At 59.6% G+C, this 26,283-nt stretch overlaps 1 protein-coding gene across 4 annotated transcripts; it reads right to left on the reverse strand.

Annotated features, from left to right (window-relative positions):
- Positions 1 to 94: 94 nt before the first annotated feature.
- RHBDF2 (rhomboid 5 homolog 2) lies at positions 95 to 24,842 on the reverse strand. 4 transcript variants are annotated; one of them, XM_077854351.1, is made up of 20 exons: positions 24,725 to 24,765; positions 20,218 to 20,313; positions 12,173 to 12,358; positions 9,018 to 9,171; positions 8,208 to 8,410; positions 7,513 to 7,708; positions 7,225 to 7,428; positions 6,250 to 6,378; positions 5,775 to 5,893; positions 5,452 to 5,646; positions 4,339 to 4,450; positions 4,057 to 4,131; positions 3,736 to 3,897; positions 3,276 to 3,385; positions 3,050 to 3,113; positions 2,863 to 2,957; positions 2,578 to 2,653; positions 2,325 to 2,425; positions 2,024 to 2,177; positions 95 to 1,319 (listed from the first exon to the last, which is right to left on the reverse strand). In XM_077854351.1, the coding sequence occupies exons 4-20, from the start codon at positions 9,159 to 9,161 to the stop codon at positions 900 to 902; spliced, it is 2,559 nt and encodes an 852-aa protein (XP_077710477.1). In that variant the 5' UTR covers positions 9,162 to 9,171; positions 12,173 to 12,358; positions 20,218 to 20,313; positions 24,725 to 24,765; the 3' UTR covers positions 95 to 899. The 4 variants fall into 4 exon arrangements, with proteins under 4 accessions (XP_077710477.1, XP_077710479.1, XP_077710476.1 ...); XM_077854353.1 differs by lacking the exon at positions 20,218 to 20,313 and having other exon boundaries at positions 8,208 to 8,335; positions 24,725 to 24,842; XM_077854350.1 differs by lacking the exon at positions 20,218 to 20,313 and having other exon boundaries at positions 24,725 to 24,842.
- Between the last annotated feature and the right edge of the window lie 1,441 nt (positions 24,843 to 26,283).

A 26,283-nucleotide genomic window follows, 5' to 3' on the forward strand; every position in this document is an offset into this window, starting at 1 on the left:
CCCTGAGCTCATAGCTGACCCCCTTCCCCCACTGATAAAAAAAAAAGCCCCAGTTTTCACTCTGCTAGAGTCCCCCAGGTCAAAAAAACGATACTTCTAGAGAATATCATTTAATACACTTGAGACACCATCCATATAAAGTTAGCGTTACTTTAAAAAATTAGAACCATAATATAAACCAGTAAAAAATGGGCCTGACTGGGCCTTGGGCAACCCCTGGGAGAGGGTCCTCGAGGTGGCCCGTCCCCCTCCCCACCAGGCAGGCCCCCCATCGCGTGGGGTAGGGCGGCCTCCTCAGAGCCAGCCCCAGAAGACAGAACACTGACTCCAAGGGAGGGCCAGGCCAGACGGAGGGGACAGCCTGTTTGCGACAAACAAGCCAAGGCTCTCAGCTCCCCAGCTGTGTGTCCTTCCTCTTTCTCTGCTCCAGACCATGGCAGAGCCTTTCCCACGCGTCTGGCCAGGAGCATTAGGACAGGCTCCCCAGGCCACTGCTGAATAAGGGGTCCCGGCTCACAGGGCAGGGAGGGGAGGAGGAAGGGGAAGGAGGGCTGGCCGTGGTGAGGCAGGGGCGGGAGCCTGGTGGGAACCCTGGGCATGTCCCAGGGAGGGCAGGCTCACAGTAATGGCACGTGTGGTGGGCGGGGGTTGGGGGCACAAGTAGAGGCCGGGAGGGGGTGGGGGCAGATCGGCAAAGCCGAGGATGTCACGAAGGATAAAAGGCCACCCAGAGGCAAGGGTCCTGCCGGCAGGGGAGTGGCGGGAAGGCAGGGGGCCCTCCTTTGTGACTGTCACCACGGGCCTCACCTGCTGGAGGGAGGGCCTGGGCCCTGGCAGCGGGTCTCTGGGGGGCGGGGTGCTGCAGACAGGCAGCAGGGCCCAACCCCGCCGGGCAGGCATCAGTGCAGCACCTGATCCAGCTCGTACTTCTCGCAGAAGCGGCTGGTGAAGGGGAAGCAGGTGAGGTACTCGATCCAGGGCCAGTTGATGGGGTAGACATAGAGCCAGATGACGAGAGAGGCGAAGAGGCCGGCGAAGACCAGCAGCGACACCAGGATGAGGGCCCGCTTGCGGTACTTGTCGCTGGTGCCGAAGGTGATGTAGGGCAGGAAGGCGAAGGCCAGCAGCAGGCCGCTGAGGAAGCCGAAGATGTGGGCGATGTTGTCGATCCAGGGCAGGAGGCCGCAGATGAAGAGGAAGAGCACGATGGCCGACAGGTTCAAGAAGGCCTTCCAGGGCCGCTCCAGCAGCTGCCAGCTCTGGAAGAGCTCCACGAACAGGCAGGCGAGGAGGCCGAACTGCGAGCCTGCAGGGCCCACCTGCGCCCGGGAGGGGGACGGAGGGGAGGGGGACAGCGTCACTCCCAGGCGCCGGGTGCAAAGCCTGGGCATAGCCTGGCTGGGGCACCGGGACCTGGGTCAGCCAGCCTACGGGAGGGCTCCTCCCAGGGCTGGGGGCCCGGACACTGAGGCTCCTGGACCAAAGTGGGGCTTGTGGCACCCCCACCCCTTTCTGCAAACACTGAGGATCGACTGTGTGCCCGGTGTGTGGTCCGTGCAGTAAGCAGGACAGACAGGCCTACTCCGGGCAGCACAGGGCAGGACGGACAGACACCAAACGCCAAGGGCGTTGGGTTGACCTGATGGAAAACCTGCCGCTGTTTCTGTGGGTTGTGAACGGTGCACACTGGAGATTTCATACAGCTCAACCCACAGATAATGTGACACGCGGGTTGGCAGGCAGGGGTCACAATCACGAAGAAAAATGAAGCAGAGGAGGGGAACAAGGTGAGGGACGGGGTCTGGGAGAGTCTTTCTGGAGGTGAAGCCTGAGCATGACTCGGGGGCATCGCCGTTCCCTCCCACCCAGGGATTAGGGGATCAGCCAATAAGCCCACGGCTTAGCTGTGCACCTGCTGTCGAGCCTGGCCGGGGAGGGGTCGTGAGTCCCTCGGGCAGGCCCACAGGGAAAGTGGGGGGAAGCAGCAGAGCTGGCCCTCCCAGCCCATCCCCCGAGGCCCTACCTCCGCCCGATACGGGAGGAAGATGGCACTGGCGAGGTTGCCGGTGATGCCACTGAGGATGAAGATGATGGCGATGCGGTGCCAGCCGGCCAGCTTCTCCAGGTCCCGCAGGATGGTCATTTGGAAGACCACGGACACGAGGCAGTGCACCACGCTGGGGAGGGGGACATATCAGGCATCCGCTGGTCCGTGTCTGCCCTCGGCTGCCAGCCAGGGGGGGAGGGGTAGGGGTGCAGGGGAGGGGCGGGGGGGGGGAAGCACCACATAGTGTGGGTGGGGCAGGCAGCAAGGGGCCTTTTACCCAGCATGGAGGAACAGAGACAGCCAGAGCCTGTAGAACTGATCCGGGACCTCGGGGTTGAGGAAGGGCAGCAGCCCACACACCTTGTCCAAGCAGTGCACCTGAGGGCAAGCACGGGCGGTCAGCACCTGTGACCCAGCTGGCCTTGCTGTGGGGGCAGAGGCGGTGTGCAGAGCCAGATTCCTACCGCGGGAGGGAAGCACGAGGCCGGCCCCAGCAGGCTGCCACGCTCACCTCATGCTCAGGGCCTCACCTGGGAGCACAGTGTTGCCTCTTCGTGGAAATAGCCGTGCATGAATTCACAGTATTCCCGGGTGGTGATCTCACAGCTGGGGGGACAGGGAGGCAAGGGGGTACATCACGGCCCCGAGGGCACCTGCCCGTGGGCAGAAAGGGGCACCCCTCTGTGGGGACCCTAGCTCTGGGGCAAGCTCCCCTTCATGCTGCAAGCTCCTGGAGTCGGGGAGGGAGGATGCTAGTGCGGGCGGTGGGTGGTGACCGGGGAGCACGGGGATCTCCGGGCGGGGCGCCGGCTGACCTGCCCTTGGTGCTGATGCAGCACGGCCGGCCCTTGATCTGGCAATCCATGTGCAGGAAGCCGGTGCGATTGCTCTTGGCCTGCTCCGTGCAGATCTGCGGGAGGGGCACGGACACTGGGTTGGGCCTGCGCCACAGTGGGCACCCGGCCTGCCCTTCCTAGACCGCTCTCCACCCCAGACACTTACTGGCCACTTGGTGATGTCATCAGGCCAGATGTGGGCACCGCTCGAGGCTGGCTCCTCACAGGTTCTGGAGGCAGAGTTCGGCAGGGGTGGGGTGGAATGAGGACCTGTGCCTGTGCCCCCTCCCCCAGCCTGCCACACCCACCCACCAACATCCCTGTGGGACGCACAGACGGGACACTCAACCCCACCTTCTCACAGCCCAGCTGTGGGCCACCTGGGACAGTACCTGGGGTCTTGGTGACACACCGCTCCTGATGTCCGCTTCTGGCCCAGATCAGACTTGTCCATGGGGGGCCCCGTATCATCCTGCCACTTGACAAAAGTGGCCAAAGTCTCCTGGAAGATAGAGGAGGGTTGGTTGTGAGTAGGACAATGCCATCCCCATTAGTGTGGGCAAGGGACCCTCCAGGACAGCAAGTCGTCCCCTGGTCCCCGGGGCTCAGGCTCGTCTCCCAGACCTCTACCCTGGCTGACATTCCCAAGACCTGGGAACGCCACTTCTTTTGCTTCTCTGGGGCTGGGAGGGTTGGCACGCTCCCTGTGCTGGGCCATGTACAGGGGTGTGTGGGGCCAGAAGGAGGGAGGGGATGGTCATTGTCCTTGAGGTCCCCTCCTCTAGGCTAGGGTGAGTGAAGATGGTGCACAGGACTGGAGAGGGGCTGGTGGGGTTGGGGGCCCTGGCCCACCGAGCAGTCCTTCCGCTGGGTCTGGATGCAGCCCGAGTGGTCGTTCTGGACACAGCATCCTGAATCTCGCTCTAGGTCTCGCTCTCGAAGCACCAACTGCTCAATCTGCTGGTCCTTCCGGATGCAGGGGGAGAACTTGGCTCCCAGATGGATTAAATCAATCTGGGGGAGGGAAAAGGGTGAGCTTGGGCCCTGACCGGCCGCTCTGTTGAGTTTCCCCTGAAAGTCCCCTGGGCAAGCCGACCCCTCGCCCAGCTGAGGGGATGACAGGGCCCCGGGGCTCCCCACTGAGATGCTGTCCCATCCCCCTGGGCTCCTCACCGAGCTGGGGCCAATCCAGAAGTTCTCCTGCTGGATGTACTTCACGCTCTCATACACACCTTTGTTTCTGAGCACCTGGGGCAGGAGAGGGAGTGGGGGGTCAGGGGTTTCCCCATCCCAGGGTAGGGTCCCCAGGATAGGGTCAAGGGGTATAGCTATGGTGAGCCCTGAGCACTCCTCCAGGTGTGGCCATGGGAGGGATTCTACGGCTGATGATGCTGACGCCTCTCAGGAGAGGCTGGGACCCTCAGTGGGGAGCACCACTTTCTTAGCCTGACTTACCAGCTGGGTGGTGACGTGCTGGGCAAAGCCCACAGGTGCGATGCCATACGTGCAAATCACCAGCAGCGTGATGATGATGTGGACGAAGGTCAGCCAGTAGGTGAAGTAGGGCCTGGGGACAGGGACCCCAGGTCAGCAGAGAAGAACCCACATCTCAACCCTCAGCCTGCTGAGCCCAGCCCCCATCAGCTCTCACTTGCTCTTTCCCCTCCCCCTTTATTCCCCTCCAACGCACCCTTCACCACAGTGACTTTGAAAATGTAACCCTGAGTGTCTCTCCCTCAGCTTAAAACCCTTCAACGGCTTCCTCCTCCCCTTGGAATAAGGTCTAACATCACCTCCTACTGGCTGCAAGGCCTTACTGTGCCTGCCCACCTTCTCCAACTCTTACAGCTCCTGGAACAAACCAGGATCCGTGCAGCCCCAGGGCCTTTGCACATGGGGTTTCCTTTGCCAGAGATGCTCTTCACATCTCTCTCTACCCATTTAACTCCTGCCCATGCTGACGGCACCCCTCCCCCACCAAGCTGTCCATTCATTCTCTGTCCTCCTGGGATGCTTGCTACACTTGTTATTCATTTTTTATGATTTTGGGTTCGATGTGTATTGGCTCACTACCTGCTGCATGCTGTGACAACTGCCCCTCCTCAACCCTCTGGTCTCCCCCACGGTCCCCTCGCTCATAAAGCTTCTAACTGTGTCTCTGGCCCATCCTGCCCTCCCTGTCCCTCCCAGTGGGGCTATTCCAGCGCCTGTGTGATGGCGCTCAATGAATGCTTGTTGAATGCTGTTGGGAGCCGGGCTAAGGATACAGGCCAAGAGAGCAAGGAGGGTGAAGAGACAGCAAGCACCCGTGGGCCCTTCCAGGTGACATGCATGCTCATAGGGTAACCGTGAGGACTTGTCCCTGCTCTTCTCTCCCACAGGAGCTGCTCACTAAACACCTGTAGAATAAGGGGTGCTGCAGGAGGGGGGTCCCGGGGGGTCTGCAAGCTCCTAGAACCCCGGGAGGGTGGTTCTCGGCCCCCCTCCCCTCTGCCTACACCCAAGGGGCTCCCAAGAATGGGGAGCACAGCCCGCAGTCCCAGCCACCTCGCCTATCAGCCCCCTCACCGGTGGCTGTCAAAGCTCTCCAGCTGGCGCTGCACGGTGCTGCTGATGCTGCGGCGGTAGCTCCGGTTCAGCCAGTTGCCTACCACGCCCAGGCCATAGTGCCGCTTCTTTCGGTCGAAGGCGAAGTGCTTCACCTTGGAGGCGATACGCTTGCCACGCCTGGTCCCAGCGACGGGGGGTCGGCCGTACTCCTTCCTGGTGGGGGACGGCTCTTAGCCTGCTGTCCCCTCCCACACATCCCAGAAGGGGAACCTGGCAGTCTGGGGAGCCCTTCCCTGCTGTGCCATCTCCCTGCACCCGGAGGAAGGATGCCCAGAACTCACAGAGGGATCTGCACCCCATCGGGGGAGACCGGGGAGGCCGAGCGTGGGATCCCCCGGAAGTAGCTGGCAGAGAGTGGGGGAGACTCAAACACGTCATCGGGCATGGAGCTCATTTCTTCCTGGGGTGGGGTGGAGCGGGGGACACAGAAAAAGACAGCGTGAGGAGTCACTGTCCCAAATACTGCTCCCCGTAGCTCAATTCAAGGACAGATCAAAGCTAGACGGGCTCTGTGGGAGGGAAGGGGAAGGCAGGTGCCCGTCAGCCCTGACAGTGACTTTCCTGGCTGGCACCCTGCCCCGCCAGGTCGACAGAAGGGCAGGGGCCCAGGAGTTCCAGGATGTGGCACATCCCGTCCCACCAATGGACCTTTGGACCTCTCAGGGGCTCCCAGCACAGGATGATCAAGGCCAGGTCATCTCTCCTAACTCCCAGGCCACCCTATACCCGGTCCCAAGGCCCACACCCCATGCTTGCCTTACTAAAAAACGAGGAGTCAAATGTGTCTGCCCCATCGACCACGTCCTCCTCCAGGAAGCTGGGGTAGGCAAAGCTGCGTTTGACCACCCGGCACCGCTGTCCCGTGGCATCCAGCACAGAGCGTCCCTGTGACAGGGCAGAGGCACGGGCATCAGGTCCAGGTCAGATGTCAGCACCACTCCCTCCTCTGAAGGAACTGTCAAGCCTTGGGAGATGGGACCCTACCCAGAGCACAGTGTCTGCAGGAGAAGGTGAGGAAGGCCAGGAAGCTTCTGTAGCCCCAAACCCATCGGTCTCTCCTCTCCCTGCTGACTTCCTGCCCTCTGGCTTGGGCAGCGAGCTTGCCACCACTCATTCTGCACCCTTCCTCCCCAAACTCGGGCCACGTTCCCCAGACGCAGCTCCCTGGCACAGCATGCCAGGCCCATCTGCCTCTTTGACCCCAACCTGCTGCCACCCCCTCCTAGGAGCACCCCTTGTTAAAACCACATCTGACCACACACTGCCCCTCCAGGCCTTCACAGGGGCCCTTCCCTTGGCTGAGGACACCATTCCTTTCCTTCCTTCCTTCCCTGGGGAGCTTCTCCTTATTTTTCTGGGCTCAGCCCGAGTGCCTGTCCTGACATCAGCCCCTCTCGCAGAGGCTCTAGCAGTCATCACACCGAATAGTGACACCTGTGCCCTCCGGGCTGGGGGCTCTTGCAGGGCAGCGACGCACTCAGCACATCCTAGGCGCTGTGAACTTGGGCAAAGGGTGGTGCCTGCACCGGCTTCCCCAGCTATGGAGCACCGGGGCTGGGAGGCCATGGCCAGGCTCCCGAGCTGCAGGGCCCTCTTCCTTCCAGGGAACCTGGTGCACCCACTGCCCTGAGCATGGAAGGAAGGACGTACCTGGTGTGCTCTTGGGGGGATGCTTTGCGGAGGGGAGGGGGACACCATGGGGGCAGGGCAGAGGCGGGGAGGGATTGTCACCTTGAGGAGGGCAGCGGCAGCCTGAAAGCTCATGTGGGCCACGGACATCCTCTTGCGGCGGGGCAGGTGGGAATGGCCAGAGCGGACACTGGTGAAGGAGGTGAGGGACAGGACCCCCGGGGTCAGCGGCGGGTGTGGGGCATGGGGCCTGTCCACCTCATCCGGGTGGCGGAATGCCCGGCCGCGGGCCAGTGGGTCGACGATCTGGGAGGGAGGGAGGTAGTGAGCAGAGCTGATCGGAGCCCCCTGGTGCCGAGGCCCGCCCCTCACGACCCCAGGGGAGCCCACCTTGGGCATCTTGCAGGGTTTGGGAGACTCGGTGCCCTGGAAGGAAGGCACCTCCTGGCTGGGGAGCTCCAGGTCCCGCTGGCACGACGCCTTGAGTCGGCCGTAGCGCACGCTGCAGTGATGCAAACTTCTGCGCTGCCAGTGCTGCCGCTTGGCCTCCCAGTCGCCGCTGACCCCGAACCACTGGGCGGTGCCCCTGTGGGAGCAGACGGACAGGGCGGCTGTGAAGGCATCATGAAGGTGACGACAACGGCGGCGGGACAGAGCACATACGGGGGTGACGGGAGGTGTGTGCAGGGGAAGTGATGGGAGGTGACAGGGCACAGGTGCGTGCAGCGGGTCGGCTCCCCGTTTTGCCCCCGGGTTGGTACCCAGTGACCACATGATAGGGTGGAACAGAGTTCAGAGCTGGAGCTGGGCTGGGCAGGGTCTGGGGGGCACCCTGAGGGCCAGTGCCACCCCACATTCCCACTCCCTGAACCCCCCCACCCCAGCTTCCGCACTGTGACTTTACATGGCACGCATCCCTGTTGGGCCTCAGTTTCCTCCCTGTAACATGCATGTTCCAGCTCTGTCAGGGGTGCTGCTCACAAAGGCTTGCCCACCCCTTCTAGGAAGGGGACCCGGGTGGCCACGCCCAGCCAAGGTCCACGGGGCTGCTGGTAGGGGCAGGGGGGTGGTGGGAAGGTGCTCACTTGCGAATACTCTGGGACAAGGAGGCCTGGCGGCGGAAGCCAGGGCGCTTCTCCGAGCTGCCCTCCTGCCATCGTCCCCGCTGCTCCTGGAGGCTGACGCTCTTCATGTAGGCTGGGTTCCTGGGCCTCTGTGGGTGGTGGGGCGGGAGGACAGGCTGGGGCTTGGTGGAGCCCAGATCCCGGGCTCTCTCCTCTTCAGCTCCCTATGTGAGAACCCCGAGAACGCACCTCACCCCCAATTTAGACACCTGAGCCGCTTTCCTTCCGAGTGTAAAGTCACCATTCTTTATACTCTTCGATGAACCCTAGCGTGATTTCCTAACTCCCTACCCAGTGCTCCCCGCTGGCTCCCTGCATGCAAAAGAGCCCCCAGGGCGAGTGGGTGGCACCAACACAGCACCCCTTTTATGCCCTAGGACACTGTTTCAAGGCTGTTCTCAATAAGCCCTTTATGGAGCCTTGGTCCAGCCTGTCTTCATTTCCATCCTCCACAGGAGCCGGGCACTGCGGGGTCAGGCTGCCGATGCCCAGGGTGCGGGGCTCCTCGGACTGGGGGTGGCTGGCCCCGTCGGGAAATGGAAAGAGCTGGTCCTGCTGGAACCGGAAGCCTTTCTCGAGGCTTCCACTGACCACCAGGAGACGCAGCTCCTGCACCCAGAGCCCACTCCGTGACGTCTTGGGCCAGGGAGGAGGGGGCACGGGCTAAATCAGGGGTGACACAGGTAGAAGGGGCCTCCTCTGCTCAAAGGTGTCGTGTGGGCACAGCTGTCGCTTGTGGCAGGGCAGCGAGCCTCCAGGCTGCCCCCTTACCTGGGGCAGCATGCTGGCCTGCTCGCCAGGGGCCGAGGCCTCGGGTGGTGGGATGGTGATGGACAGGTTGGGCGGCTTCCGGCTCTGCAGGCGGCTGCTGGACACGGAGGAGACGCTCTCACCATTCTTGTCAGTGGAGTCCATGGTGGGCCGGCTAGAATGGAGACCGGGAGAGGGGGCATGAGTGTCTCGATAGGTGGCAAGACAGAAGGGGACCTGGGGACACCCAGGTGCCAGGGCGGGCAGCCCAGGCTGAGAACAACCTGCAGAAAGTCGGTCAAATCTAATTCTAGAGTCTAAGCAGCGTGACAGAGACTGAACCTGAACTGGGTGGGGTATCGCAAGTGGTTCTATTTCAGTCCTTTGTTTGCATTCCAGGCCAGCAGGGGCCTGGGAAATCCCCACCTTTCTACCTCCTTCCATTGGGGGGTCTCTGCTTCAGGCAAGAACCACAGCCAGAGAGGAGCCTGAGGGCAAAGGACAGAGGGGCAGAGACCTGGGCTGCCTTGTCAGTCTGGTCAAGGTAGGCCTGGGGCCAGAAGGTAGCTTCTTGGGCCCAGGAGCCTTGCCTTTGACCTTGGGGCAGGGCTTGATGGAAGATGAGAAGGCTCTAGGGCAACCTGGTGCCCTAGCCACAATCAGGAGGTCCCCAGCTGTGCAGGGAAGGGTGGTTCTCTGGGTAGCCATCCCTGGGTTTCTAGCGAGGAAGTGGTGGCTCAGCCTCATTGCCAGATAGATGGGAAAGCCACCAAGCTGGTTCCTGTCCCCAGGGCGGCCTGGTTCCTTTCTCAAAGGTAACTGAAACTGCCACCTGTTTGGTACATTTTTTCTTTTCTTGGAGGAAAAATGTTAATCCCAAAGATAAGAAGTGGCATATGCTCACTGCAAAGAGAAAAAAGACTCAGATGATGATAAAGTGATTATAAAGTAAACTCATAATCTGCCTGCCACCTTGTCTTCTAGGAAAGACCTCTTGGCACCTAGAAAAGGACACACGTACTTAAAATTTTACCCTCACATCACACATTTTCTTCCATAGCATGCACATCTGGCCCCATCAGCGCATACAGACAGAGCTACCTTTTTTTTTTTTTTTTAAAAGTAGGCTCCACGCCCAGCATGGGGCCTGAACTTACCACCCTGAAATCAAGACCTGAGCCAAGATTGAGAGTCGGATGCCCAACCAACTGAGCCACCCAAGCGCCTCTTTCTTATCTTTCTTGACGACTGTAAAGGTTTCATTGAGTGGAATGCACCAAGATTTAATGAATTCCAGATGGATAGCTGTTTTCGGCATTTTGGACTCGTGTTAATCAACACCCTTGCCTATACCGCTTGTCCATGCTTGCTCACGACCCACCCCCAACCCTTGGATTCCACCAGAATCAACACTCTTCCCTTCTTCACTCCTTCTGTTCTTTTTCTGGCTAAAGTCTTTTTTTTAATTTTTTAATTTTTATTTATTTATGATAGTCACACAGAGAGAGAGAGAGGCAGAGACACAGGCAGAGGGAGAAGCAGGCTCCATGCACCAGGAGCCCGACGTAGGATTTGATCCTGGGTCTCCAGGATCGCGCCCTGGGCCAGAAGCAGGCGCCAAACTGCTGCACCACCCAGGGATCCCTCTGGCTAAAGTCTTTAGCTATTTCATACCCTCCCCTCTTCTCAAAGCTGCTAGAGCAGGTTTGGTTTCTCTTCCCCTAGTATAAGGCCAGGGACTCCGTGTCTGCCTGCCGAGGTGGTACCGACCCTGGGTGTGCGCAGCAGACGCGGGGAGAGTCACACAGGAGCCCTCCAGGAAAGGGCATGTGGGGCCAACGTGGGACGGAAGGGTGACACAGCAGCCACATGCATCCCAAGTCTGTCTGTCCCTCCATACACAGCCCACCAGAGCCACCATGTCCTCTCACCTGAAGGATCACAGCGGCCTCCTGACCACTCCACCTGCTGCCCCTTGAGCTCCCTACCCTCGTAACCATCTGCCACACAGCAAGAGAAGTCATCTTTGAAGAGCACCAATCACACCACATCACTCTCTGCCCAACACTGTCCCACAATTTCCTGTTCTCACTTATTTTTTAAAGATCTTACTGATTTATTCATGAGACACACCGAGAGGCAGAGACACAGGCAGAGGGAGAAGCAGGCTCCATGCAGGGAGCGCGATGCAGAACTCGATCCCAGAACCTGGGATCTGGGATCATGCCCTGAGCCGAAGGCAGACGCTCAGCCACCCAGGCGCCCTGAGCAACCCAGGCGCCCCTCCTGTTCTCACTTAAAGTCCAAGCCTCTGACTGGGGCCGCTGGGGCTCCCCGGGGGGATTTGTGTCCTCCTTGCCCCTGACCCGGCCACTCTAGGACCCTCACTGTCTAGCACCTGCTAAGCCCTGCTAGGAGGTGCTGAGGGGTCATGGTCAAAAGCACACTGCAGCTTGGTGGTCTGGGCTGGACCTGCACTTGACCACGGGTCACCCATGTCCTCCCCTTATGATGGGGGAAGGACCTCCCCCCAGAAAGGCGCCCTGAGCATCAAATGACAGTACGCATGCTACACACTCAGGCGATGTATGCACACAGAAATTTGTTCAGGAATGTTCACGGTGGCACGCTCATCAGAGCCAAAAGGTGGAAACAACCCAAATGGCCATCGACAAACAGATAAACAGAACGTGGGACATCCACCCAATGGGATTACGAGTCAGCCACAAGCAGGAGTGAAGCGCCGACACAGGGTCCCGCGTGCATGAACCTTAAGGATGTTCTGCTAATCGAGAGAAGCTGGACACAAAAGACCAGGTAGTCTAGGAGTCCATCCATACGAAAGTCTGTGACAGGCAGCTCTACAGAGACGGGAGGATCGGTTGTCGCTGAGGGCCCGGGAGGGACAGCACCTAAAGGCTGGGTCTCATTCTGAAGCGATGGAAACGTTCTGAAGCTGCCCGTGGTGGCGGTTGCACCTGCCTGTGAATAGCAGCCCTCTGGCCCTGCTTCAAGCCTCTCCATCGCTTTACCCTGCTCACCTCCCTCTCTCTGCCTTATTCACTGTTGCTTCTCCAACTCCAGCAGAGTGCAGGCCACCAGGTATACTGGTCCGTACTGGTTGAAAAATAAACAAGCAAGCAAAGCCAGACCCCTCCGGCTACCCAGCTTCCTACCTTCAGAGTTTGGGCTGAGCTCACAGCTTCCTGGGTCTTGTTGAAGACGTCTTCAGAGCATGTTCTGGTCCCTTCTTTACTCTATGCAGATGCTCTGGGTTCAAGCCTCAGCTCTGTGGAGAGGTGGACAGACGTCCAGACAGACGCTTCCAGCCCAAGCAGGGCAGCTCCTGTGGTGTACACAGCCTGTAGGGAAGGAAGGGCAGGCTCAAGCAGGTGTGTTGGGAAGAATGCATCGGTCAATCTTCCTGACTTTAGTCTCTGCATCTATAAAATGGAGATAATTCCACCGGCCTCATGGGTGAGGGATTAAGAGGGATCCCTCATGTTCTCGGGGATCCCTGGGTGGTTCAGTGGTTTAGTGCCTGCCTTCGGCCCAGGGCGTGATCCTGAGGTCCCGGGATCGAGCCCCACATCGGGTTCCCTGCATGGAGCCTGCTTCTCCCTCTCCCTGTCTCTCTGCCTCTCTCAGTCTGTATCTCTCATGAATAAATAAATAAAATCTTTAAAAATAAAAAAAATAAAAAGAGATTTCTCAGGACGCCTGGGTGGCTCAGTCGGTTGAGCGTCTGCCTTCGGCTCATGTCACGATCTCAGGGTCCTGGGATCGAGCCCACCTGGGCTCCCTGCTCAGTGGGGAGCCTGCTTCCCCCTCTCCCTCTGCCCCCTCCCCCTTCCTGTGTGCACACGTGCTCTCTATCTCTAATAAATATTATTATATGAAGATAAATAATTATCTAATAAATAAATAAAGATCTTAAAAAAAAAGGTATGTTCTCCCCACCCGCAGTAAGGGCTCCCTGTGACAGTGGGCTGGGCACTCACCCGCTGTAGCCAGGAGCTCTAGCCTCAGACCCCCCCACTCCGGGTTGGGAACCCCGAATCAGGACGGGCCTCTACCTTTTTTCTGTTTCAACATAACTTCATGAGAAACGTTTAACATAAACACAAAGTGTTGGCTATCTTCTGATTAAGATTTCCTTCCCATAAATAAATAAAAATTTAAAAAAAAATCTTAAAAAAAGGGATCCCTGGGTGGCGCAGCGGTTTGGCACCTGCCTTTGGCCCAGGGCGTGATCCTGGAGACCCGGGATCGAATCCCACGTCGGGCTCCCGGTGCATGGAGCCTGCTTCTCCCTCTGCTTGTGTCTCTGCCTCTCTGTCTCTCTCTGTGACTATCATAAATAAATAAATAAAAATTAAAAAAAAATCTTAAAAAAAAAAAGATTTCCTTCCCAATAGAGGGAGGCAGATATTTAAGGCATATTAAGGCTCAAACGATTTAGAAGTGTTTCATTGTTGTTTTATTAGCTCTTTAAATAATATATTGAGCAGAACTCCGAAGGCTGCTGGGGGCAGGACGGGTCACGTCTTTAGGTGCACCGGGCCAGGCCTGGCTTTGCTCTTCACAGACATCATCTCACGTTGTCCTCAAAACACCTCTCAAAGTAGATTATCTCCCATCACTCCCATTTTGTGGGTAGAAATGGGAGCTTAGAGGGGTGAAGTAACTTGCCCAAGCTCACACAGCCAGGAAGGGGAACAGCTGGGTCTCTTCGAGAAACAGAAGCCCCCTGCTCCAAGCTAGGGCACTCTGGGGGCAGGACAGCCCCCTATCAGGGTGACAGAGGAGAGTCCAGTCTGCGGTGGGGGGGGTGGGACAGGACTTAGTTCTACTGAACAGTACTCTGCAAACTCTGTTCCTCAGAGGCCTGGGGCTACCCAGAAGGGCCTGAGGGGTTGCCATGGGACAAACCAGAGTCTGGGGGCAGCTCTAGGCCCTCCCTCTGATTTCACAAAGCGGCAGTCTTCCAACAACAGGAGAGAGGAACTTCGGGGGCGTGGTGGGGGGCAGAGGGGGCGCCAGAGGGGGATCTGAGGATCTGAGGCAGAACCGGGGACCCAGGACGCTTTCTGCTTCAAGGTTTGCCCAACAGACTCGGGCATCCTTCTTTCTAGCCCAGAGTGCTGGGAGTCCTGACCCCACACCTCAGGGCATGACAAGGCCCCTCAGAGGCCACTTTGCATCTGCTCTGGGCACAGCTCCAAGACAACAGCCACACCTGGGGCCCCTGCACGGAAAGTTCTCCAGCCTGGTCTCCCCTGGGACCAGAGTGCAGTGAGAGGGCACCAGGCAGGTGCTGTCCTGAGAAACCAGCACCAAGGAGGGAAGCAGGCAGGTGGTGGAGGAGGGCTGGGAGGGTAGAGCTGCCGAGTCCAAGCTTGCACGAGGTCACCAAGCACGAAGGACCCTTCTGGAACTCAGTGCCAATCACTTCCCCAGAGTAAGCGCCCAGTGCCCTTCAGAACCTGTCCCCACCCCCACCTGACACACCACATGCCCTGCAGGTCCTCTAGGCCCCACTTCCTCATTGGAGGCCCTATACCTGGTATACCAGGCTCCACCTATCCGCCTGAGCAATGCCAGGTGAAATGTCACCTCCTCCAGGAAGTCTGCCATCACCACCAGACAAAATCAATCACTTTCTCACCTGCCTCCTCCAGCATACTGCAGACATCTGCCTGTGTGTAGGTGTCCCCGACCCCATCAGCATCCAGGCTGGAACAGTTAACTCCTACCAGTGGCTACCAGGATGGGAGGCAGGTGAGATGGTGGGGACAGGCATGGCTGCAGATTGTCAGTCCACATGGACCCCAAACAAAAATCATCTCCCGCCATCCTGCACTCAGCACAGGAAGTGAGTGGCCCACTCTGGACAGCTCCACAAAGCACCCTCTGCCCTGCTGTGGCTCTGTGACTAGAGTGGATCCTGCCCCAGGACGAGCCCCATTGGACCTCCTGTCTCCTCTCCCCAGCACAGCCCAGACTCCCCAGCCCGCCCTCCCATCCCGAAGCCATAGCGCCCTGCCTGGGCTCCCTCAGCCTAGGACCCTGCTGTGTTGCTGGCATCTGTGCTGATGTCATGACAGAAAGAAGGGCAGACATGACCTTGGGCTGTAGGACTGGGGTGACTGGACCGGCCCCGGGGCACTTCTGGGAGCCACCAGGAAAAGTGGCCGGGCCCTGAGAGCAGAGGCGGGGCCGCGCCTCCTCGGGGAGCAGCGTGGTGTCCGAGGGCTATTTCCACCATCTTCATGGGCAGGGCCGAGTCCTGGCCTGTGGGCAGCTTTACCCCCTGGCCTCGCCTCAGTCTCCTTCTCTATTAAGCAAGGGAGTTGGACAAGGTGATGGCCCAGCTTTGACACCCACGAAGCCCACACGGTTAGTACGAAACACCACTTTCCACAGCCCCTACTCCTGAGGCTGCCCCCAACTTGTGCAGAAATGGCGAATGGTGGGCAGGTGTACCAGAAGCCCCGCTCCTTCTTCGGGGTGGCGAGGGGCAGAGGGTAGAGGGTAGAGTTGGTGGGGGGGGGGTGCGCAGAACCCAAGTCTAGGACATACAGGAACCCAGACAGAAAGTGCTGGAGCTCTGGGAGCACTCCGCCCAACGCATATCTCCCACGCCCCAGAAATGCTTGCTCGCTGCAGAGGAAATTGTGACATCCTGGGACAAGGCTTCCTCCTGGCCCACAGTCACATCCGCTGCTCTGTCTGAGATCCCGGGGCTGCCGCAGCACCCAGGCTGTGGGCCAGGGTGGGGGGATTTGGGGAGCGTCTGAGCACCTGCCCCACCCAGCAAAGCCACTGCCACCTGCCCAAGCTGGATCCTGGCCTCACTGGGGCCTTCCTCACAGAAGGGCCTTCACAGCCCCAGCCCAGGGTCTCTGGGCCTTAGGATGGGGTCCACCATGGGGTGGGGGCGGGGCAGAGCCAAAGAAAAAGTGAAGTGCAGAGTTCCAGTCATCCCGAGGCACCACAGGTTGACACTTCCGTACCCCCACCGCTCCCACCACCAGTGGTGTGACCCAGCTACCAGCAGCCAGGATCACACATGGGACCGAAATGCACTCAGAAGGCACTCACCGATGCCACCAGAGTCTGGTCTCCCCCCGAGGGGGGCTGGGCACTGCCAGCTAAGCCCTATCCCGACAGACACAGCCAGGGCAGGCAAGGCCTCGGCCAGAGAGCCTCCCGTGTCGTGTCGCAGCTCTAGCCGTGGTGCTCAGGCAGCGAGCTGGAGGCGGCCCCCACCCAAGCCCACGTGGGCCCACCGTCCCCTAACCTGCCCCCAGGCGCAGTTCCATCTGTGCCCAGGAGTCTGGCTCAGGCCCCTTCCCTCCTCCCCACCTGCGCACCATGATGCACACCAGCAGGCTTCTGGAGGCTTCCCTGGTCATCTTGCTGACGGTGGATGGCTGGCTCCACAGTCCCCAGGCTCTGAGGACCTCAAGAACCAGGGCAGGGAGCGAGCTGCGGCTCCAGACGGAAGCTGACAGGCTCCTGACATCAGGGCTTAGCCTGTGTGGCCAGAAGTGGGGACAAAGGGGAGGGGGCCCTGGGACGAGAGATAACAAGCATCCCCTCCAGCAGAGGAAAGACCAGACCACTACTGATCACTGGATGCGGTCAGGAAGTTAGGGGGCCTCCTGCAGAGACAGGCGCGGGTCCCCAGAAGCGAAGAGATAAAGCCGCTGCCACCTGGCCTGGGCTTGGAGCTGAGGGGTGATGGGCAGTCCGGAGGGAAGGGAGGCAGGCGGCCTGGGGCCGCTGGGAACCTGTCTGTCCCCAGATGAATCACAGGATGACAGGGTGACAGCCAGGAGCAAGGAAGTGGCCTCTCTCCCCTGCTTCCCTGCCACAGAAACTGAAACCGACAGTCCCTGCCCGCAGCCTTCTGGGAACCAGGGCGTTTTTTAGAAAGCTGCAGAGGAAGCTGGCCCTCGCCCACTGTGTAACCCCCAGCCAAACCCGGGGTTCTGCTGACCTCGGGGAAGTTGCTTCAGCGCCCCTCGAGACCCGGAAGGAGCAGCTTATGTAAAGGCTGTCACCTAACCCGGTCTGCCTACCCGTGTCCCAGTGGCCAGTGACTCACCGAACACCTCCCTGTGCTGCCAAGAGTGGGGCCCGGAGCAAAGGGCAGAGGAGTGGGGAAGACGCTGGGGGGCCGGGACAGGACGCAGGAAGACGGGATGCGGGAAAGGGGGTACGGTGGCCCCCTCGAGGCCGCGAGCTCGGACTTGCTCACTGGTTACAGGGAGCTGCCCCCCACTCCCAGGGAGGACCCACTGCCCCAGGGCTGCGAGCACCCACCCACTCCCCCAGGGCTGCGAGCACCCACTCTCCCAGGGCTGTGAGCACCTACCCACTCCCCCAGGGCTGTACCCACCCACTCCCCCAGGGCTGCACCCACCCACTCCCCCAGAGCCCCAAGTCCGCAGCACAGACTGCATTGCTTCTTTAGCCCAGCTGGCCCCGATGGAGAGGAAAACTGAAAGCTCCTGTGGGTTTGCACCCCTCCCACAGGGAGAGGTCCTACTTAGAGGGTCCTTGCCCCAAGAGCCCCTATGTCTCCACCCCCGACGCCTTTCTGGGCTTTGCTGGAACTCAGCTCAGAAGATAAACAAGGGGGAGAGGGGCACAGGCTCAGGGCTTAACCACCCACCAGCTTCACCCCTGCAGACCCCAGGTTCTGGACTCCCTGTGACCCAGTTAGGGCGGCTTGGGTGGCACAGCCGACCACAGACACGGGAAGTGGGTGCTGGGCTCCAAGTCCAGGGTCTGAGCACACGGGAGTGGGGAGGGGGAATTAGGTTCTTGGAGTGGTGCTCACCCCAACACCCCTTTGTACCACCATCAGGCTTTCTTAGGACCACACATCAGTGGGGCGGGCAGAGAGGTGAACACCTCCTCTGTGGGGAGCCCTGCGTCCAGGAAGCTGGCTGAGCTGGGATGTAGCAGCTGCTGGCAATATACCTTGGCAGGCAGCACTAAATGCCACCGGGTGTCCCCAGCTGGACACAGTGCTGGAGCCCGCTCTGCTGGGGGCCCTCCCAGAGGGGCCCTCCAAAACTTTCTGGACTCCAGAAACTGCTTGTAGAAGCACGCAAGGCAGTAGCAGCTGAACAGGGATGCAGGTGCCCTTCGACACCCCAGGAAAGCAGCAGCTCTCAGAGCCTGGGGGTGCCCTGTAGCTTAGGAAAGGGAGCCCAGGCTCTTCTGGAAGGTGACACTTTCTGTCCCAGTTCTGCTGCTCCCTGAGCATCACCATGAAGGGGAGGAATCAGAAATGGCACAGGGGGTCCAGAAGGCTCTGGTCCTTTCTGGGCCAGACACCAGGGCACAGGGGGCCTCCCGGAGAGGGAGCATGCACCACCAGGCGCCAAATTAACCTGAACTCAGTACAAACTGGCTTTGCTCCAAACATGCAAGAGGATTTGCCTCTATTAGGATCCTGAGGTACTGGGAATTGGTTTTTGTTGTGTTTTTTCCCCCCAAGTTTATTTATTTACTTTGTAATGTCTGTACCCAACATGGGGCTGGAACTCACAACCCTGAGATCAAGAGCCGGGTGCTCCTTCAACTGAGCCAACCGGGCACCCCTGGGAACTGGGTTTTCCCTGGTCCTTGCCACTGGCAGAGGCCTAGCTCAGTGGTTAGGGGAAGGATGGGGTTCAACACGGGCTGGGGAGCAGGGGAGGCCTGCTTCACTCCTGCTGGAAGTTCCCCAACACTGAAGAGTGACAGGCTGTTTCCAGACACACCCACCCTCAGTACAGACAGCCAGGCTCTGACTTGGGCTTGCAAGGGTGGGGCCCACCTAATTTTCACCCGGCTCCTTGTGGCCTAGCTCTACACAGTAAAAATACTGTCCAGGGTGCCTGGGTGGCTCAGCGGTTGAGCTGTTGAGCGTCTGCTTCCAGCTCAGGGCATGATCCTAAGGTCCTGGGATCAAGTCCTGTATCAGGCTCCCTGCAGGGACCTGCTTCTCCCTCTGTCTGTGTCTCTGCCTCTCTCTGTGTTCCTCAGGAATATATAAAGCCAATAAACAATAATAATAATAATAAACCACTGTCCAGCTGAAGGAGACAGGGTCTTGGGTCCAGCCCTAAATGCTGTGACCTCTTCGGCAAGACACTCAACATCTCTGTTTACGCAGAAAGATGCTAAGTAGCCCCCCCAGGAATCTGAAATCTAGGTGGCTTCGTCACCATTAGCTGGGGCTCAGCCTGGGTGCACAAGCAGCCAAGGCACAAGGGCTTACCATAGCTTATGGAGAGGGAAGCACCCGGCCCAGGTCACCCAGCCAGAAGTCAGGCCCTGGGTCCCTCATTTTGAGACACTCAGGCTGGGGCTCTGGGTGCCCCTCACATCTTAAATCCCAGGCTGGCCCCACAGCTGGGAAGGAGCATGCCAGGCAAACATTTTTCAGCTTGTAAACAGTCATTAAAGAGCTAATAAACCTGACTTCCCAGAACCCTGCCCTGGAGCTTGCTGCTTCCCCAAAAGAGGCTGGCCCCAGCCCCAGTGACTACTAGAGCTTGAGGGCACTTGGACATGGGCCATTCGGGCCATTCAGACTGGGGGTGCAGGGCTTTGTAAATCCCTACTCACCGCAGCCCCCTGCCTCTCTTTGGGGCAACGTGGATTCTCTCGTTGAGGAGTGAGGAGGGCTGCGGGGCAGGGAAGGGGGTAGACAACAAAGATAGGACTCAAAACCTGGTTTGGCCACTTACCTGCCGGGAGACTTTGGGCAAATTACCACTTCTGAGCCTCGGTTTCCTCTACTGTGAAATGGGGTGATGTGCCCCCACCCCTGCAGATCCAGCAGAGATGACATGAGCTTACGAATGAACAGGGCCTGGCACACAATCACCGGCCACTAACTGGTAGCTGCTATTCCTGGCTGACTGCTGCTCACTTAGTCTCTGTATCTGGGCTAAGAGCCCTGGAAGTAACAGCTCTCTATTTGACAGCTGGGGGAAATTGAGGCTCAGACCAGTCAAGTCACCTGTCCCAAGTCCCATTGTTAGGGGGTAGTGGTGGTGCTTCCTGCCACCCTGGAACTGATGAGGCAAAGCGGCCAAAAAAAATGGGCGTGGGGTGGCAGACCAAGGTGCTGGGGGGGGTGGAGGTGGAGTTTAGGTGTGGGCTTCTGAGACTCATGAGCTCCTCCCAGTCCCCTAGGCAGAAATGACATCACCTGGCACTTAGGCAGCACTACTTCTTCTCAGCTTATCAAAGGGCTTTCTCAAACATTCTCTCAGCTGTGCTGTCCGTATCTCATCATCGCCGGTATCTGACAAGGTGAGAGCAAGGGCTCAGGCCGGGTTTCAGCTCCAAGTCCTGCTCTTGCCCCATCCCACAGTGAGGTCCCCCACCTCCTGTTCCAGGCCTCCTGGAGGCCATCCCGGAGGCCTGACCTGGGGAGGGCCGGCTGGAGAGGGAAGAGGTGCTTCTTGCTGGATGTCAGGGGAGAGACCACCTCGGATGCTCTTGGCTCGGGCTCTAAGGCCATGCGTACATGGGAGGCGGGAGAGAACCAAGGCTCTGAATGGCTTACCTTGTTCCTGGCCCCAAGAGTCTGGCCACAGGGAGCAGAGCTGAGGGTCACTGCCTCCGTGACCCCCCTCACCCCTCATCAGGACACACGTACAGGCAGACAGGGAAAACCCCGGGCTGGGAGAAGCCAGCAGATCCTGGCCTGAGGCTCTACTCCCACATCTGAGCCCCCTCAGCCTCCGTGGGGCAGAGCTCCCCACCCCGCCCACCCCAGACCAGCCACCTGGACAGAGATAACTGTTGCACTGCTCTTCCTCAGTATGCTCTCAGCTAGTCCCCCCAACACCCACGAGGCAGGACCCCGTCCTCACCACGAGCCTGTGCCAAGGACACACGGACACGCTCCTAACGGTAGCCACGATGCCATTACCCTGACAGCTCCGATCTCAGGACTTCACAGGCATCACCTCACAGCAAGCCATCCAGTGGACTGCTGCTGCCCTGCGGTACAGCCGAGGAGACCGAGGCACGGACTACAAGTGACCCTCATTCCACTGCCCACTAGCTCAGAGGCCACCGCAGCTGCCAGCTTCTGGGCCTCGCTTCTTGGCTCCCCATGCTGGGAATCACCCACCAAAGGTCCTCCCACCGTCCTGGCCAGCATCCCTGATGGGTGCTGCCCACTTAGCTCCAACCACCCCCCCGCACCCCACGCCTACAACAGGCCCCTGGCAGCTTTTGAATTGGCAACAAATGACTTGTGTCTGGGTCCTCAGATAAGTTTACACAATGATGGAATGTGGACACTGTGGCTCTCATACTTCCCTGAAGATGAGATGAATTTTTCTTTACACTCAGCTCTAACTTCCATAGGGAAGCAACAGTGATTTTATGGGCTGTGTGGGAAAAAGCCTTATTTTCCCCCAGGGCCGGGGCAGGTGGGGCGACTCCTTCCAGCCTTTATCCTGGTCACCTCCCCAACCTAGCCACCACGTGAGAGGTTAGCCTGCACTCCCAGCCGGCGCTGTCAGTCCTCCCCCAGCTTGGCTCGGCCGGATAGGAAACTGGGAGCAGATGTGTGAGCTCATCCTGGAAATCCCCCCGGGGGGCCGGGACAACACGGAAGGCTAGCTACTCCAAAGTGAGTGATACAGACCCGGGGGCGGGGGGGACAGGGAGGAGACAGCCCAGAGAGGACATCTCCCCAGATGCTGCACCCCGGGGCAGGTGAGAGGCCAGGGCCACCCCAATCCTGCCACCGCCCATCCTGAACCAAAGAGAAGTGCCAGGTAGCTCATTCAAGTCACCTGTTTTTGTTCTGTTTTGTTTTTAAGTCTTATTTAAGTAGTCTGTACACCCAATGTGGGGCTCAAACTTATGACCCCAAGATCGAGTCCCATGCCCTCCCAACTGAGCCAGCCAGGCACCTTCATTCAAGTCACCTGGACAGGAACAGGTACATGCATGCACAGACACGCCCCCTTGACTCCTTCCTGCTCTTACCTGCTGTTCCATCTGACATGGTTTATGGCAAGTTGACAGAAACCCTATGAAGAGCTGTGGCCACCAGTAAAAACATCACCACTGACGAAGAGCCAGCCTCAGACCCCAGCGGCCTCCATGATGTATCTGCGGTGTGATTAATCCCTCCTCTGAGAGGAACAGAGGTCCCCGCTCAGGCAGTGTGTGTGTCTCACACCACATACAGCCATGGTGCACAAATGAGCCAACCAGACAGGAGCCAGCTGGTGGCTTACCAGCAGGGAGGCACAATGTTTTAGGGCTGGGCCTGGGAGCCAGGGCCCAGGTTCCGTATCAGGCTCTGCTGCTTAATTCCTGACCGGCTTGGTGCTAGCCTTGAGTGTGGTTTTGTACCATGAGAAACACACTAAAGATAGAAGTCACTGTTGCAGTTTGTGGTTCAACAGAAAGAGGGGAGTGCCACTCCAGCCCTTTAAACTTAAAAGCAGGGACACCTGGGTGGCTCGGTGGTTGAGGGTCTGTGTGCCTTTGCTTCTGATCATGATCCCGGGGTCCTAGGATCAAGTCCCCCATCAGGCTCCCTGCATGGAGCCTGCTTCTCCCTCTGCCTGTGTCTCTGCCTCTGTCTCTCTCATGAATAAATAAATAAAATCTTTAAAAAAATAAACTTAAAAGCAAACAAAAACAAAAACACCAACCGGAAACTGCCACCTGCCAGAGTTCCCAGGCCAGGAGGCCAGGGTCCAGAAGTGAACAGGATGGGGGCAATGGACACTGTCAGAAAACAGGAAGGGGGAGCAGTGGGTGGCCTGGGCTCCTGGGCACAGACAGCTGCTTCATTCCATCTCACCTTTCTAGAACAGCCCTCCACCACCATCCCCTGAGAATTGGACCAACACTTAAACCGGAGTTGTCCCTACTGGGGTTCCCCCAGGCCTAGCACTTGGCTAACACTAGGAGCAGGGGGTGCCTCGCTCTGCCAGCAGTGGGGCCCACCATGGGGGTTCTTGTCTAACCCTGGCTTCCCACAGTCACAGAGGACTTTTTTTTTTTTTTTTGGCAAGAGAGAAGCAGATTCGGGAGCTACAAGGAATTAGAAGCCTGAGTCCTTGAATGTTATTTTCCTGGTGTCCATAACTGGAAGACTTAGGTGTCAGTTTAGAAGGGAAGATTCCAGCAGGTCACATGGTGTCAGGCGTCCATGCCTGTCTCAGCAATCCAGCTTTGGGAAAATCTTTGAGAACAGAGCCTCCCCCTCTTCCTCCCCAACTTGCCCAGGGGATATTTGAGCTTGAGGGCTGCCCTGGCTCACCCTGTATGGGAGGCTGTGGTAGGGGTGAAGCACTTCGGGGCTGAGCTGTGAGAGAGCCCTGTTCCCAGCCCCTGGGACTCAGCTCCTCCCCCACAGCACCCAGACCTGCTTCCTGCAGAGCCTGTGGTGTGAACAGGGACGAGGCAGGTTTATGGCACCAAAGGAATCCTATTGCTAGAGGAATAACTGCCCTCACACCTCTCATCTTACTGAAGTTTATTTTGTTCCTCCCTGAACCCGGGGGGAACTGAGGCAAGCAGGGGAAGTCAATGGGACGTAATTTGATGGAGCAGGTGCTGCTCCTGGGTCTTTGAACTTCAGCACGGCGCTGACATTTTGAGCCGGGTAAATTCTTTGTGGTGAGATGCTGTCCTGGTTTTAGCCGCATCCCTGGCCTGTACCCACTGGATGCCAACAACAACCACACTCACTTCCTTCTCCTGAGTTGTCACAACCAAAATGGCTCCAGACATGGTCAAATATCTCCTGGCACCAAAAATCAGTCCCCTGCTTGAGAACCACTGCTCTCAAACAAGTTTCGCTCTCCCCTCCCTCTTCCCTCCACCCTACCCACAGAGTGACAGGAACACAGCTGCTGGGCTCATCCTTTTCCCAGCCAATGTCACCACCATGGGGTCCTCAATCTAGCCATTTGGGAACCAGCAGCCAGGGCACGTGTGGGGTCATTTGGCCAGCCTTCCCCTCCGCAGACACACCCTCGCAGGAGCTCCAACCCTTCTGCTTTCCCCCTTAGGCTTTCCACCCGGTTAGGCAGGGGCCGAGACCTGGGAGGCCTGGGGTTCCCCTCCGTCCCGGAACGGGAGGGAGGGAGGGAATGCCTCTCCGACTGCACCTCTTCTACCCCTAGCCCAACCCAAGGCTCCCCAGAGGGGGCCAACCTTCCCAAGCCCCTCAGTCCAGAAGTCAGGACCTCTGGGTCCAGCTTCTGAGCTCCGATCTGGCCTCGCCGGGACCCAGCTCCGCACCTGTTCCCACCCCGGCGACGCTGAAAGCACAAACCTCGCCCCGGAGGAGAAAGGGGAGGGCAGGGTTTGGGTGCCAGGCGCTTCTGGGAGGAAGGCGGGACGGCGCGCTCCGGTCCCCGGCCAGTCCCGGCTCCCTCCCGGGGCCTTAACTTCTGCCCAAATGCGTGCCCCCCACCTCGGGCGGCCCGTGGCCCAGGGACCCGTTCGGCGTCTTGTGCCAGCCGAGCCCCGGGGACCGGCAGACCCGGTCCAGCGGCCCCGACTCTGGCCTCCGGCGCGGCCCACGTGGGGCCCGAGCGCTGCGCAGGGCGGCCCCCCGGGACCGTGCACCGCCGCCCCGGGCGAGGCTCGGGCCCGACCCCGCGGACCCCCAAGGCGCCTGCGGCCGGGCCGCCGCGTGCCGGCTCCGCCCTTCGCCCCGCGCTCACCTCCCTGCGGCCCCGCGGCCCCGGGACGCAGCTCCGAGCGGCGCGGGCCGGCGGCTGGGCGGTGGCTCCTGGGGGCCGGGCCCCCGCGCTCCGCCTCTTCCCTACCTGCGCGCGGGCGGCGGGGGCGGGGCCTGGGAGGGGGCGGGGCCTGGGAGGGGCGCCCCGGAGCCTGGGAGGGGCGGGGCCTGGGAGGGGCGGGGCCGGGCGCCACCGGGGGCGGGGCCTGAAGGGGGCGGGGCCGCGGCCCGGGAGGCCGGGCCCGGGCTCAGGTCACTGCGGGACGCTGCGGCCAGCCCCGCGGCGCCGGGGACTTGCTCCGGTCCCTGGGTGCTCCGCCCCCTGGGGTGGGGGTCCCCGCCTGGGCCGAGCCCTGTTTTCCGCCCGAGCTAGTCTCTTCCGGGCGCCGGCCTCTCCTCCCCCGACAAAGCGCATGATCTAGGTCTGACCTGCGGTCACGTCACCACCTCCACCCCCATCCCCGCCCCGAGAAAAGTCACTCCCACGACGACCACCTCCCACCCACCCGTCCCTCCAGCGCCCTCACTCTAAGGCCAAGTGGGCCTGTTCCTCGAACCTTTAGCCCCTTTTCCTTGAAACACATTTGGAGCATCTCGATTACTCCAAATCCCCGGGCAGCTCCCGCCTCCGGGAAGCCTCTGATCTCGGGCCTCCTCCTCCTCCTCATCCTCCCGGGGGTGGAGGCGCCCTCCTGGGACCAGTCTTGCTCAACTTCCCCGCCCGGGGCGCCAGTGCTGGTCCCTGGCAGAGGCCCTCTCTGGGTGCCTGTGTGGGTGGCCGGGGTGTCTGGAGGAGTCCTAGGAATCTCCTTTAGGGCCCACCCAATGGAAACTCACCTGGTCTCTGGCCCCGAGACAACCTTGGCTCACACCAGGCGCCTGCAGCAGGAGAGGAAGGCGCTCAGGATCTGGAGATTTGGCGGGGCCAGGCTCTAGCCCCTGCAAGCCTGTTCTTAATTTGCAAAGTAGCAAAGCCTGCCTGGCCTTCTCACGTGGTTGGCAGTGGGATGCAGCAAACAGAAGCTGCGAAAGGCTGCACCACCCCGGTGTTAACTAGTGGGGTTATTATCATAAGCCGTGGGGGCCCGACAGCCAGAGGACCTAAGTTCAGATCCCGGCCCTGCTCTCTGTGTGGCCTTGGACAAATCCTGCAAACTCCTTGAGCTTCCGCTTCCTCCTCTGTAAATGGGAGTCATGCTAGGCCCTGCTTCTTCTAAGAAGTCCCTTAGAGGGCACCTGGCTCAAGCTAACTGCTGGCAGCTGTATTGTTACTATTGATACCACTGTTCCTATTGTCACACTAGGACCCGGTTTCTCATCAATTCTAAACCAGTTTCTACTCTCTCTCAGCCCAGAGAAGCTGGCCTCCCATTCCTGATCTCTCCTGATCTCTCTGTGGCCCAGGCTCTCCCTAGCTCAGCTGCAACCCTGGGGCCAGGACTTAGCATTGCTCTCCCTCGCCCCCAGGGAACCCACATTTGTGGGGACCCACCTGCAACAGCCTTGTGGCCAGGGCCAAAATTGGTGAATTTCCTCCTCCTA

Source organism: Canis aureus, chromosome 16, assembly GCF_053574225.1.
Source record: "Canis aureus isolate CA01 chromosome 16, VMU_Caureus_v.1.0, whole genome shotgun sequence".
Lineage (NCBI taxonomy): Eukaryota > Metazoa > Chordata > Mammalia > Carnivora > Canidae > Canis > Canis aureus.